General features: G+C 41.4%; 1 protein-coding gene across 2 annotated transcripts in view; it reads left to right on the plus strand.

Moving 5' to 3' along the window:
- Positions 1–15,205, plus strand: part of LOC138498165 (zinc finger protein 268-like) — a 163,574-nt gene extending 148,369 nt beyond the window's left edge. For both annotated transcript variants that reach the window (XM_069622043.1, XM_069622042.1), the window contains exon 2: positions 10,924–15,205. In XM_069622043.1, the coding sequence (XP_069478144.1) occupies positions 11,831–13,243 (1,413 nt within the window). In that variant the 5' untranslated portion in view covers positions 10,924–11,830 and the 3' untranslated portion in view covers positions 13,244–15,205. The remainder of the gene's footprint in view (positions 1–10,923) is intronic.
- The last annotated feature ends 598 nt before the right edge of the window (positions 15,206–15,803 follow it).

The following is a 15,803-nucleotide window of genomic DNA, read 5'->3' on the forward strand; positions in this document are numbered from 1 at the left end:
CCCTGCCGCCTTCAAAATTGCTCATGTCAAACCTCTTTTTAAAAAAAACATCCCTCGACCCCAAAAACTACCACCCCATTTTGAACACCAGGTTCCTTGCAAAACTCATCGATCGAACAGCTTACTCCCAACTAAACGCCTTTGTTGAATCCAACAACCTCCTGGATCCTGCCCAATTAGGGTTCAGACCAAGACACGGAACTGAAAACACTCTGGCCTCAATCTGGGACGATCTTAAGATCACAGCTGACTCTGCGGGATGCGCTGCACTAATCTTTCTAGACCTCTCTGCCACGTTCTACACAGTTAACCACTCAATCGTACTTGACCGCCTCTGCTTCCTAGGAATCTGCGGAACCGCTCTCAAATGGAAACAAATAACTCTCCTGTCCACATTTGCCTCGGCCGCGCACCCAGTCAATACCGGAGTACCACAAGGAGCCCTCCTATTCAACCTCTATATGTCCACCCTCCCTACAATCATCCGCCTACACACTATCCTGTGCTACAACTATGCGGATGATACTCAAATCATCCTGAAACTCCTCAACTCAGACCTCAACTCCCTGCTACCTTGCAGCTTGCCTCCTTGACATAGACCATTGGATGACTACAAACCACCTCCTCCTAAACTGCACTAAAACCGAAATCATGATGTGCGGCAACACAGAGCTTTTCCCCCGCCCTCTACCCTGGCCCCCTCCCATGGGCCATCCTCCGACCCCCTCTCCCACAGTAAAAAACCTTGGATGCACTCTAGACTCGGACCTTTCCCTCTCTCGCCAAATCAACATCGTCTCCAAGTCTTGTCTTTACCATCTTAAAATTCTCAGGTGCATCTTTCCCTACCTCTTCTTTCCAAACAGAGTTGCTGCAGTTATGTCTATTGTAATGTCAAGACTGGACTATGCTAATTCCCTTTACCTCGGAGTCCGGGCATATCACCTTACTAAACTAAAAAGAGCACAAAACGCTGCTGCCAAATTCTACTTGGCTCAAGAGACCGAACCTCCCCAGCTCTCAGAACGCTGCGCCGGCTCCCAGTTGGACGAAGGGCCACTTTCAAGTCCTGTGCATCACTTACCGAGCCATGTGCCATGTGTATGTGCAAAAAGTTTGAACTAAAGAGGATTTATTGGAAACTAATGGGAAACATTTGCTAAAAGGTGGTGTTTGGATTTCATTTTGTTATACCTATTATTGTTTTTTGATACAGACACCAGTTTTGAGCAGAACAAACATTCAAGAGTTATGCGTATAGTTGACGTTAGTGCTAAAATCAATATAAAAATTGGTATATATTGTTGAGTTTATAGCCAATTACACTGTGCCTGTCTATGGCAGAAGTAAGCATGCATATTGACACCATTTTTGGGTCCACTCACTTTTATTGCATAGTTGTAGTAACAAGGATGTCACCTCATGGAATTATGGTGAAAAGGCTCAACTTTTGAATGAATCCTAATTAAACATTTAACATTGCTAACTAGAGAGCACTGTAGTAAAAATGAGTTAGTCAAACAATGGAGGTTTTTCATTTCCGTAGTTGACACACAGAAAGAAGAACAATTATCCTATAGATGCATGAATTAGACAATAGACAATGAGATGCAACATGTTTTCAACCAAGGTATTGGCTATGTTGTTTCACCTCCCCCTGTTCCCTTCCTTTTTCTTTTTTCTTTTTTGTGGTTTTTGTTTAACATTAGTATCATGTAATGAACAACGCAAAATAATTGCATACTTTTGGGTAAACATTTTTTTAACTTGTGGATATTGTTGGTTTACATTATATGTAATGTGCTATGGGGAATTTGTGTGTATATAGAACAGCCCCGAAGAAGACCTTTGAAAGGCCGAAACACATGTTGGCTGGTTGTGCTAAAACGTGTACCATATAATAAAAACTGTCCAATCAAGAGCAATAGCTCTGTGATTATTAGAGTCTAGAGAATAGTATGGTAGTGGCGCAGGTGGCCGGTAAAAACAATATACCATTTGTCTTTGTTCAAAGGTTTTGGGTCTGGGCCTGATACTAACATGACCTGCTTGCCCGCCAATGTTTAGTGAGTAGTAGAAGTAAGTTTGAATTTAAAAGCACACTTGGAATTTATGAAGGTGTGGTAGATAGCTCAACCGGGTTTAGTCCGCGTTCATAATTAGCGATCATGAAGAAAGAAGATGCTAATGTTTTGGCTGTGGCAATGCAAGTTATTCCCATTCTTGAAGAGGTTTGGGTGAGGCATTTCTCACAATTGTACAGCCGTCAAACAGATGTTCGGTTTGATGTGAAAGAGGAGACTGCTTGAAGAAGATATTGCTAGGATTATTAGGCAATCAAGTGGCTCCATAGTGGGTGGCCATAATCAGCTCACTAACAAATTATTTAAACTCGATCCAGTCTTGTGGTAGAGCCTTTTATAAACAAAGTACCAGTCTTTCTTGGAAGACTGCTTTTTTTATGTCAGTTTATAAAAAGGGTAATAGGTCCCTGCCCTCTAGCTATCATCTTATTACTTTGTTGGACGCTAATTTTAATGTGTTTTCACGCATTATTTAGGAAAATTGGAGGAATGGGCTTGTTTTAAGGATATTCTAAGTGTTTATCAAAGAGGGTTTAGAAGCAATTATCGGAGTGGATTGTAATGGCTATGTAATATCCTGTATACGGAAATTGGCATGGGCTCTGGAGGTTTCTCTTAAGTATGTTGCCTCCCGCGATCTGACTACAGCCTTTGACTTGGTGGATCACAATTTATTATGGGCTCAGTTGGATCCATTGGTGAAAAATTGGGTCCTCCTCAGTGTCTTAATATATTTACATCAGGAAACCTCTATACAGATTAAATTAGACAGTGAGGGCCACATGCCAAGGACGATAGGAAAATGTTCGGTATTGTGACAGGGATGTATTTTGGCCTCCTGTCTGTTTCATCTGTAGCTTGTTAACAATTGGGGAATGTTTGTTTTGCCGCAGATTGGGGGGCTTAAAATGATATGGCTCGTCTACGCGGATGACTTTATCCTGTTTGATAAAACGGCCATTGTCCTGCAAAGATTTTTGGGGGCGCTTGAGTCTTATATAAAGTTAAATGATCTGGAAATAAACCCCGTGAAAACAACACTTTCCGAGGAAAAAGTCAAATTCTAGGTTAACTTGGTTTCTAAAGGGGCTTCAGCTTGAAATGGTGTCAAATCTGTGATACCGAATATTAGCCACTCTGAATAAGGCATCAAGGGATCTATTTAAGCAGAAAAGCATCATGCCTGTAGCCCAAATGAAATGCATGGTCGGGAAACATGGCACATTTTGTCTTGGTCCAGCTGAAGTTTTATAATGGTGAAAGTGCTGCCTAACCTGTAATATGGCTTTTATATGGCATTGAAATTTGACCAGACTGGATGTTAAATGGGTTGTATAAACATGAAGCCGTGATCTGCAGCCAAGTTTCATTTGCCTAAATGTATCTCACTAGATCCGATACGCCAGGAATTGGGGTTGAAGTTATTGCAGATTAGATTGCTGCTCCAGAAATAGCTGAGCTCTTCTCCTGAGTTGCTATATACATATTTGGGCAGAACTAGCCTCCCTAGTCTTAGAATGTATAGAAATCTGTCAAAGACAACTTTGTGCTTAGATATGCCATTTGAAACTCTGTTGGTGAATCCTGATAAAGGTGAAAAGGGTGTTGCTTTTAAATGATTGGATTAAGACTGACTGCTGTTTGGGACATTTTAGGCTATATTGGGCCTCATCACGAGTTTGTCGGTAACCCTTAAATCCGGCGGTAGTGCTGTTATCGCCACAGTTAAGGGACCGCCAAATCAGGGCTTTGGCTGATTTCCCCCCAGCTCTTAAAGGCTTAGCTGGGGTTGAGCGCCTTGGTGTAAGGTGCTCAATAAATAAATAAATCAAAAATAAATCAAATAACCCCAGTGCTGTTAGCGCCGGCGTTACCGCCCAACTTGTGATGAGGCCCATAATCACTTAAATACAATACAAAAGCCAACAGGTAGGATGGAGTCATACGTTTTTAGATTCCTGTGTAGACAAATAGGGAATTATTTTATGAGGTTTTGTTTTAATGTGTGAAGCACTAAAGAAGTTGAATGTATATGGAATAAGCGTCAGAGAGATACTGCCTTGTGCAGATTTTGTAACTCTCTTGGGGTGATGGAAGATGATTCGGTCCTGCATTATTAGCAGAGAGGATTTACATTTTTGGTAAATATTTGTATTATCTGGAATGGGTTGATGTTGAGAACCTTTGGTTGTCTATGCTGAGTGGTAGTTATGTTTCTATGATTTTAGCGGTTGTAAGATTTTTAAAGATGTGTAAAATATTTGTGTGATAATTAAAGATGTTTTTATTGTGCTTTCAATTGTATCGCGTTGTCGAGCTGTGTGTTTGTTTTGACACCGAGCAACTTGCAGGATTTCTTGCTATCAGCTGAGTCTGTCTGCAGTGTCGACTGCAGAAGGAGCAGCAGTCTTAACAAAATCTCCCCCTCTGTGCGGGGCACGTGCAGTGTGTCGTGCTGTGCGTTTGGAGTGTTTGGTGAGTTCTCCGATCTCCTGACAGGTGGGGAGTCGTCCTTGGCTTCTCGGATATGGCTGCGGTTTAGCTTGGAAGAAGAAGTGTAGAGCGTGCCCAGGAGAACGGAAGCGGAGTGGCGTCTGCTGTCAGACATGCTTGATATCAAGAGAGACACAGACTCAAGATATAACAGTTTGAAAACATTTATTGCTAGTATTTAGGGTTGGTGTAATACCTAACTTGCCCCATCTCTAATTTGGGTTTCCCTTTAACTGATGTTTCTAAGGATAGTCGAGGTCCGTAAGTTCTGAAGCAAAATCTGTCTGTGTCAAACCTATGCTTGCCCTCACTCTGGAAAAAAATTTGCAAATGTTGTGCAGGGTTTCTTTAAAAGAAAAATAGTGTTCCAAAAATATATAAGCCAAGACTGAATTCAGGTGGTCTTGTCAGGATCAGCGTTGCCAGTGCACAAATAGTTAAACTTAAAAATGCCCTTGGAGTATTCCAGGCAATGTTCCTGTAGCAACAAAACAACTTAGTGCACAAAAATTCCTAGGCTTGCTTGGAACCCCCAAGCTTCTTGAAACACACAATTCCTTTGGACCTCCCAGGGTTCCCTTACCCAAGCTTAGGCCCCTCTGGTTTAAACAGTTCCACTCACAGACTCTCTCTCGGGCCTCTCAGGGTTCCCTTCTGCAAGCTTGTCGAAAGACTCTGTTGAAACTGATTCACTCTCCAAAGTGCAGTGGAGCTGTGCGAAGCTTGAAGTAGGAGCAACATAGAGAGCATGGGGGGGGGGCTGGGAGACACAGGAAGAGCGAGCTGAAACCCCAATAAAATCTAATTGGGAAAGCGAAGAAGCTAAAGAGTGCCTGGGGCATGACCCTGTTTGTGAACTGTGATAAAAGTTACAGAGTGCCAGAGGCACGTTCCCATGAAATGCGCTCTTGAAAGTCTCTCACACAAAGAGTTGTTGAACTGTTGGGGAAGGGAACCCTTTTTTGGAACAAGAGAATCTAATGTGAAGAGAAACTATTGAACTGTCAAGTTGTTGGAATTGTAGTGGAAGGAAACCCCTGATGAAACCAAAGCAAGAGTCTTGTGAAAGGGAAATATTGTGAACTGTGAAATTCCTGAGAGAAGGTGACAAGGATGGCTTCTAAGTCTGTGAAGAATGAAAGCCCTTAGAAACCAAAAGGAACTTTGCGAGACCTGTTGAATCCTAAGTGACTCAAGCTTGGGGAAAGGAGCTCTGGGACTCACTATTTTATTTTGATCCAATCCGGTACACATTATTGTTCTAGAAGAAAGTGAGGACAAGCATACGTTCAACACAAACATCTTTATTATTTTGACTGACATACATTTGACTACATTTGACTTAGTTTAATGGCTGAGACTAGTACCTTTTAGATATAGGGCCTTTTAGGAATTCTTCAACCCATTTTCAAGTTAATAAAGGGTTTACAAACTTGATTCCCTGTGTCTGTGTCTACCCCTTGATACATGCTTGCCTCTGGGAGCACATACAAACTTTACGCTCCAGTGGATCTCTCTGCTTGGTATGCCCGCAAACCAAACGTATGAGAGGGAGCGGTCGCCGGTATTTCACTGCCCAAGCAGCACTCATATGGTATTCATTCCCATCATACCTGTGTAAAGAGAAAACCTTCCCTCCTTTAAGAGATGTTTAAAACACACGTATTTGGGTGATCTCTCTGCTTCTTCCCTGCCGTCTCTTGTTCTGTCTCTTCTTCTCGTTGTCCTGTGCATCTGTTTGCACCCTGATGCTTGTGGGTGTTGGGCACATTTATAGATGAATAGATAAATAAAGGAGTCGGCCAAAGGGGTGACATTTCAAAGTGGTATATGCATTGAAACTAAATCCCTAGCTCTAAAGGGGTGTTCCTATCTAACCAAAGAATAATTGGGGTGCTCGTAATCAGGGTGGAAGTCCAACTTAATATGTCTACTCTTTCCAAATCTCCTCACCTTGTCCTACCACTATCAAAATACATAAACCTAAATAACATCAGGAGAATGACTCCCTTCTTCTGGTTCAAAAGGGGATCAGCCATGGGTCAACTTCCAATAGTCTTTAGCAACCGTTCCTCTTCATGGATAAGAGAAAACCAGGAGACTGCCTCCCTTCTCCTGGTTCAACAAGTTCAGCTTTCTCCTGATGGTTCTTTACACAGTGCCAGTTTCACACCACAGTCTTTTCCAATTCAAGATTAATAATCTTCTTCTCTTGATCAACTATATCAGCCTCCCGGGTGTGACATGACAACCTATTACTTTAGCTTCTGATTCAACAAAGAAAACCAGGCAAATGACTCCCTTCTCCGGGTTCAACAGATCTTCAGTCATGTTATGCCACAATTCTTACGAGCCCTTGCAATTCCCTCCAGGCTTCTCTTTATCTTATTCCTTTTTCATGTCTTGGGTATTACCACTGAGACGAGGAAGATCACTCCTGAGGTCGGCTTCACCCTTTGCACTCTTTGTAGCAGTACTGAAATGAGGGAATTCACTCCAGAGGCTTTGGTCACTCTTGCTATTCTTGAGGCAATTACTTATGTCACAACCCATGTGCCTGCTCTCTTCGTCCATTTCTGCTTGGAGTATGCGCCTCTTCTCGGGAGGGGCTCTGCCGGCCACAGCCATCACTGCCCACTCAGTCCCAAGCCTCTGTCGGATTCTGAAAGAACTGCACTGCTCGAGGGCCTGCCACCCTCAGGGGTGCCAGGAAGAGCATGTTGTACCTGTTCTATACCTCCCATAGCCTTTTCTGAACAGCAACGAATAAGTGGTAGGCCTTTTGCACTGCTCTGGTGAAGTCTGGGTAAACTGCAACATTAGATCAGTTCGAATGAATTGGACCTCTTTTCCTTGAAGCCTTCAGAATTGCATTACAATCCCTGTAGTTTAACAATTTAGTGGAAACTGATCTGGGGTGGGTGCCAATAATCGCACCCCTGCTACGGATTCTGTGGGCCCTCTCCACTGAGAAAATTTGCGAGAGACCCGAAGGTCGCATCCACTCCTTCAACCATGTTTCAAGATGCAGCTCCATGGAGGGATACCCTATTTTTTCTGAAATTACTAGCACTCTGATGTTGTTTCGGTGGTCCCGCCCCTCGACATCTTCCACGCTCTCTTCCAAAAATTAAGACTTACTTTTAAATTGCTGGATATATTTTTTCATGGGCTGCAGCGCATGCTCTACCTCTGGGATCCTATGGTCCGCTTCCCCCATTCTCACTGACACTTTTTGCAATTCTTGTCATAGTGGGGCCCACCTCAGCCCCACTGCATCTATTTTGATTTCCAAATTAGATTTAGAGTCATGCCGCTGCTTGCCATCTATGCTGTTAACTCTGGGGGCCCCTCAGGGTCCAGTGCGGTGGCGTGGGTTGCTCTGTGCTGCATCCTGTGAGGCCACGGGGGGCTCCCACCTGTCCCCGGAATCACAGCGATCACTCCTCTTCACCTGCCTGCTCATCCACTGCAGTTCACAGCCACACCACCACCTTGGAGGCCCGGCACAGCTGTGTGTTCCAGGGCTTGTTTCTCCTGATCTGTGTCTCCAGGCCAGACTTCTGCAGCACACTCGGAGCCCAGCTCGTTCCGCTCCAGAAATGTGTAAGGAAAGCCACAGCTTACATAGTTTGGAGCCTTATTAGGCCTGCTTTGTTGAAATCGGAGTGGAGTGAGGCCCTGACACGTCTAGTCTTCCATGTAATCCTGCAAGCCCTACGGAGGACTCTCGTGGTCTGCTGCTGGCATCCTCCAAACTACACACTTGTTTGCAGTCTCCTCTCTCGGTTCTAATTTCCTGGGTCTGTCAGGCTTCACACCTGCTGCTCATCTTGTTGAGTCCTTCTCCCATGTTTATATTCTTTTGCTGCCATCTCCCCAGTGGAGTGTTATAGCCCTTCCTTTGGCACAACTGTGTAATCTATATGCCTCCTCGGGGACACCTCTTTCCAGTATCAGCTGCACTTGGCGAGATAATAATTTGTATAACTTATTTGATCTTCTTCTTCTCAGTACTACCATCATGAGATTCATGATTAACCTGGATGCTCATATAAATGTTATCAGATCTTACAGGAAGAAGTAAAGAAGTACTGTATTTATATTTTGTATTTTGTTTGGGATTTATAAAGCACCTTAAACCAAAGTCCTGTACAAAGGGTCATAAAAACAGTACACTAAAATGGAAAATGCAGGTAACAATATAAGAACCATCAGCTTTATATATCAGATTGAAGAAAATAGATCTTCAGTGAGGAACGAAATAAAGAGTGCGAAGAGTAGAGCAGAAATAATTCCAGTGAAAAGGAGATAACAATGTAAAAGAATGAAAAAAACGTGAATTAGCACAGGGTGGACGAGGGACTGCATGGAGAAACTGAGAATCGGACGAAGAGACCGAGTCAGAATATAAAGTGCTACCAGAGAAGAACGATAGATGGGCGGAAGGACGTGAAGAGATTTAAAGACCAGACACAGGAAGTTAAGTTTGAGTCGAGAATGAAAAGGGAGCCAGTCAAGAGTAGAGAGCGAAGAAGCATTAGAGTTCTGAGGAGAAAGAAGATGGAGAAGACAAATAGAAGCATTAAAAACAGACATCAATGGAGCAAGATGACAGAGAGAAGAAGACCAAATAGAGAAACAGAACAATAAAAAAGTCATAAAATAATTTGTGACGAAATTAGAAGTTTAGTGAAATGAAAGGTTAAGAAAGGGCAAGCTTTACAGATGTTGTATAAGTGATAATGACAGGTGCGAGAAGATAAATAAATATGACATGTGAAGGATAGCTCAGAGTCAAATTAAAGTCCCAAATTATGAGCCGTGGGGGAGATAGGAAGCTGAGAGGTAGGGAAGGAAATCAGAGGGAGAGGAGATGGAATCATATTTGCCGGAAAAAAGAGTACCTATGTTTTGGCAGCATTTAATACAACAAAATGTTTTGTCATCCATATTTCAATAACACACATTGGCACTGTCAGCTGGTTTCTTTACAGTTTTTAGGGGTTTGATCGTCTCAATGGTACTAAGGTTAGGGTGATCAATCATGGAATGGGAGTCCTTGTCAAAATGATATACTGAGAGTTGGGTAACACAATCTTGTTACCTCAATCCCAGCTTGTTTAACCAATATATTGATTTATATGTTCCTTAATCAGTGCCACCCCTCCTTTCACCATTTAATTGATAATATACCATCACTTTAATCAAAACAAAACCCAAGAAAAGTCCAATCCATGATATTCTTTGAATCTGAAGACCCTTACACATAGGTATTAGATGCAAAAAAGATCATGTTGAAATATTAAAGACAATCATTCCCTGAAGGAAATGCTCAAAACATTTCTAACATACAAAAAAGCCATAAAGTTAGCAAAAACTAACTTCTTACATGAATGGGTGAACTCGACAATCAATCCACCACCTGATCTTTTGTCTGTTATCAATTCCTTTGTCAATCATTTAGCATCTAGACAAGTTCTACATCCTACCGTGGATCTGACAAGTTCTAGATCCTACTGTGGATCTGGCAAAAAAATGTAATACATTCCTTTTTTTTTACAATTTGAAAAATTTTAAGTAGTTCCTAGATTGGCAGACTTCTCATAAATCTAACTTTATTTCATCCATCACAAAGTTGCTATTGTAGACATCTCTAATTGAACAAACTCATGCCTACTCGATCTTGTGCTGAGGTGCTTCCTGCTTTTGTTGCTCAAAGAAAGGCTTCTGAACGTACCCTTTGATTCACTCATATGGTGTAGGAATAGCAATGTTTTCTAGGATGGGGAAGGCAAGTGCAGCATAGGGTCACTCAAGTGGGGGGATAGTAATGTAGGGTACAGTGAAGCATCCAGCAGTTGGTGAGCTGTTCTATGAAGAGCAAGGTTGTAGGTCCTTCCCAATGTGAAGAATGGTGGGATTAAGTCTGATATTCATGTATAACCTGTTCCAGAGATGGGGTGTGTCGCAAAAGAAGGCCGGAAATGCAAGTGGAGGCAACTCTTTGCCAGGTGACCAAAAACGCTGATTTGTTTTTGCTCAAACTACATGTTCGAGGTATTCATCTGATTTCTATGACTCAATTTCACCTGATTGCTGTCTCTATTTCTTTTCCCTTCTGCTTCGCTAATGTGGACATCCGTTCCCAATGCTGCTCCAACAGAGTGGCCTTCTGCTCAGTGGTCTCCACACATTTCTGTAGTATTCCAGGATTTCATAAAAAAGGGTTTCCTAAAGTTGAAACATGATTTATTTTTGGTTTTCACATATGCTTTTTAAAACAAGGAATATGTATGTGTTGCTTATGGAACACTAATCCTGTTTTTCCTTTTCCTTCAAACAGGGCATGCAAACCAGAGAAATGATTTTAAAATATTTTGTATTTAAAAAAGGTGCCCTCTGGTAGCTGGCTCTCAGAAGAGATTTTGTGACTGTCACTTCCAACGTAGATCATCTTTCTGTGCGGAATATCCAAACATGAGATACTAATCCCAAGAGAGTTTACATAAATGTACTGACACAGCCTTCTCTGTAGAGGTTAACCCAAGACTTTAAAGGATACACTGAGAGGCTAACAAGAAGCAACTTGCAAATGTCATGACATGCCCAGACATTCCATACAAATGGATATCTAAGGATGCCTCCTACGTGCCACAAAGTAATACGAATATACGTGTGCTCTGGCTGTGACAAGTCATTCAGGACATAGGGCCATCTAATGCTAAACCACCAAATCTATATTGGAGAGAGGATTTGACAAGGAGCTCCTTACAACGAAATCACCTTTTCAAAGTAACATCCTCCCAAATGAGGCACGTTTTGAGTTATCTGAATGTGAAATAACTTTTAATGAAACCGGTCATATATGGCAACAACAGAGATTTCACACTGAAGAGAAAGAACATAAAGGTTCTGAACGTGACATGGCTTTAAAAAAAAAAAACGTAAAATATTGCTACATCAGAGGAATCCTCCTGCCTTCATTGGGATAAGACTTTAAAGCAAAATGATCAACTTGTGATACATCAGAGAACTCTGGAGAGAACTGGGGAGAAAGCATATGCATAGTCTGAATGTGGTATGTCTTTCAGGGTAAAACATTGTTTAGTATTCTACCAGAGAAATCACACTGGTGAGAATGCTCTAAATGAGATAAGGCCTTCAAGGTGACGAGTCAGTTATTAATACACCAGAGAAATCACACTGAAGAGAAACTATATGCATGTTCTGAATGTGGTAAGTTTTTCAAGATGAAGAGTCAGTCATTAATACACCACATAATTCACACTGGGGTGAAACCATATGCCTGTTCAGAATGTGATAAGGCCTTCAAGGTGAAGAGTCAATTATTGATACACCAGAGAAATCATACTGGGGTGAAACCATATGCATGTTCAGAATGTGATAAGGCCTTCAAGGTGAAGAGTCAATTATTGATACACCAGAGAAATCATACTGGGGTGAAACCATATGCATGTTCTGAATGTGATAAGGCTTTCAAGCGAAGTGATCAACTAGTCCTACATCTGAGAAATCACACTGGGGTGAAACCATATGCATGTACAGAATGTGATCAGGCTTTCAAGCGAAATAATCAACTTGTGATACATCAGATGAATCACACTGGAGAGAAACCATATGCATGTTCAGAATGTGATCAGGGTTTCAAGAGAAATAATCAACTTGTGAAACATCAGAGAACTCACACTGGGGTGAAACCATATGCATGTTCTGAATGTGATAAAGCTTTCAAGCGAAATAATACACTTGTAATACATCAGAGAACTCACACTGGGGAAAAACCATATGCATGTCAACAGTGTGGCAAGGCTTTCAGGGACAAGTTGAATTTAGTGTTACATCAGAGGACTCATACTGGGGAGAAACCATATGCTTGTCCTCAATGTGATAAGGCTTTCAGGCAAAAAGGTAAACTAGTCATACATCAAAGAAATCACACTGGGGAGAAACCATATACATGTCCTGAATGTGATCAGGCTTTCAAGCGAAATGATCAACTTGTGATGCATCAGAGAAATCACACTGGTGTGAAACCACATTCATGCTCTGAATGTGATAAGTCTTTTAAGCAAATGTATGAATTAGTCGTACATCAGAGAAATCACACTGGGGTGAAACCATATGCATGTTCTGAATGTGATGAGTCTTTCAAGAGCAAAGGTAAACTAGTCCTACATCAGAGAACTCACACTGGGGAGAAACCATATGCATGTTCAGAATGTAATAAGTCTTTCAGGCAAAAGGGTGAACTAGTCGTACATCAAAGAAATCACACTGGGGAGAAACCATATGCATGTTCCGAATGTGATAAGGCCTTCAAGGCGAAGAGTCCATTATTGATACATCAGAGGAATCACACTGGGGTGAAACCATATGCATGTTCTCAATGTGAGAAGGCTTTCAAGCGAAATGATCACCTTGTGCTACATCAGAGTATTCACAGTGGGGAGAAACCATATACATGTCCTGAATGTAATAAGTCTTTCAAACAAAAGAAAAATCTTGTGATTCATCAGAGAACTCACACTGGGGTCAAACCATGTGCATGTTATCAGTGTGACAACACTTTCAAGACACAGTGTACTTTAGTGTTACATCAGAGGAATCACGCTGGAGAAAACACTCATGCATGTGACCTCTGACTACATCACTAAAGATAGCACGGGGTTAAAGCCATTTATATGTTCAAAATATCAGAAGACTATCAAGCAAATCCTTAACCTATGGGACATGGGTAATTTGTAAAAGATGTTGGCATGGACAAATCCAATGTGCAAAACATCCACAACGTACAATATTTCCTGCACTGGGTCATGCTGTTTTTGGAGAGTTGAGTTTAAAACCTTATTATCAAACAGGCACTATGTGAAGTGTGATTTATGTAAATAATAAAAAGAAAGTGTCTGGTATTTGGTTTGCCCTGTTGTAATGTCTTTGTGCGGTACAAGCTCCATAATTCATTGGGCATATATTTGACTAATTGATAACCCACTAATGAAGTGGTTTCCCAAGAATGTGTATTAAGCTGAACATATTATCTCACTTTAGGATCAGACTATCGGTTATTACAATCCATGATTGTGAATGAGTAAAATAGAAGGAAGTCTGCATTTGCATGTTTTGCACTATATGCTATCTTTCAGGGGAAAAATATATTACATTGTGCAAAATACTTTTTTTCTTACATCACCTTATTTATGACATGACTATATCTTCACTTTGATGTACCTGTGACGTTCTTCTAAATCCAGTTGGCTATTCACTGTTGGAGATTAATCCTGATTTACTCCATGGTCCTCCTCCACCATAAATACCAGTAACTCTTTTTTCTAGTTGGTGAAGAATAATACTGGGAGGGCGTCATCCCATATGGAAATGCTACACTTTACTGACTTAAAGAAATGGAGGGGAAACAAAACCACCCCATGATTTGTTTTCTGTGTTACTTACGCCCCAGCCAACAAAATGTTTCAGGTTGCGAAAACCCTATAAGCCAACATTGGGAGGTGTGCAGTTTTAGGTTTCTGCAGCAGAAGGCACTTGTAACCATTGTACATAGCTTTGACACATTTTAAATGCAATACACAGCAACACAGAACGAGCAACAAATGTATACATGTTGCTTTTGTGTTTGCCAAGGATATTGATAGGGCGTGCATTAGAAGTTTGGAAGGTAACAGCAGTAGATGTCATGTTGTAAGTAAGGCAGGAACAAAGAATTAAAGTAGGCAAAAAGGGAAGATTGAGTACGAATGGCCAATTGGTAAAGTGTGAGGACAGTGAATTGACATGGCATGAGCACTGTCATGTTGGATTTCAAGTCAGCCTGCACCATAAACAGAATAAAGGCTGTATTGCAGAGCTGCGACCCTGCATAGCTCAATTCCAAAGACAGATCCCTTTGAAAGACAAAGTTATGAGAAAAGGGCATGAGGTTTTGTAATGCCAATTGGATCGGCGAAGATTTAGAGCACTACTGCCCTCCGAAATGAGAGGTCATCATATTTGAATTACAAGTAGGTATATAAACTGAGTAAATACATTCCTAAAATCAAGAACGGTGCCCTGGTCACATCATTATTAGGCAACTGGGTTTCAAAGGAGATACTGGGGGAGCAGTGTCTAGAACTTTCCTTGATTTGGGACAGGAGGAGCAAGAGGTGATGCCAGTAAATTCAGTCCAAGGTCAGCAGTGCAACTTGTGTGCACCATGGTGATGGAGTACTGAGAAGGCCTATTGCCTTATCAAAGCAGGGTTGGCGTTGCTCTTTCACTTTGAACATGTCTGGCTGGGGGGTGTGCACATATTACTGTATCAATATGTTCGGTAGTCTATCCCGTTGCTGGATTTAGTAGTGATATAGTAGCAAACCATGTGTATAGGGGAGTGGGTTTAGATAAGTTGTGGCCAATCGTTCCAGGGACTATAGGGGGGAATTAGCCAATGAAGGTGGTGGGATGATCAATGTAACCTATGTATTAAAATGTGTGGTTTTCTTCTATATAACGTGCAACTTCTATGGGGATGATGAGCTGTGTGTCAGTTCGATACTATGGCACAGTCTGAGAATTCTGAATGTAATAAACATTGTTTTCCTTCTAAACTGTTGCAGTGGTCATTTTGACTTGTGGATTATTTTTATTGTTCAGGTTTTAAGTTGCCCATCCCTACATAGATAAGAAAAGTGCTTTCTGTGATCTCTCCATCATTCTTTCCCTAAAACTGTCCTACCATTCCTAAGAAAAAAAGTTAACCCACTAATTCCCACACTAGTAACATTAGGTTCCATTCTTCCTGATTCATGGTCACCCCATGATTCACATGCAGTAGAATGGATGAAAGAGCCTTCTCCTTGCAGGCCCCATTGCTATGGAACTCTGTAACATTCTTCTTTGAAGCACCAGTTTCCATATAATGATCATTCAGGGAAAAGAATTGCAGGAACATTCATTTGAACATTTTGCTCAACAAAACCCCTGCAATTTGGCAGACAACTCTACCTTAACTTCTCACCCCCTGTTGCACAGCCTATGATAGCAATGATGACATCATTGATTACATCACTGGTGACATCACTAATTAGATCATATGACATCACTGATGGCACCAGACAAAAAAATCACAATAAGTAGTTGCAAATATTTATATGACCCTTTTCTTGGTACATATGTGATTTCAGATAACTTCATAAGAAGGAGAAT

This window comes from Ambystoma mexicanum, chromosome 5q (genome assembly GCF_040938575.1).
Source record: "Ambystoma mexicanum isolate Mex_15411 chromosome 5q, UKY_AmexF1_1, whole genome shotgun sequence".
Taxonomy (NCBI): Eukaryota; Metazoa; Chordata; class Amphibia; order Caudata; family Ambystomatidae; genus Ambystoma; species Ambystoma mexicanum.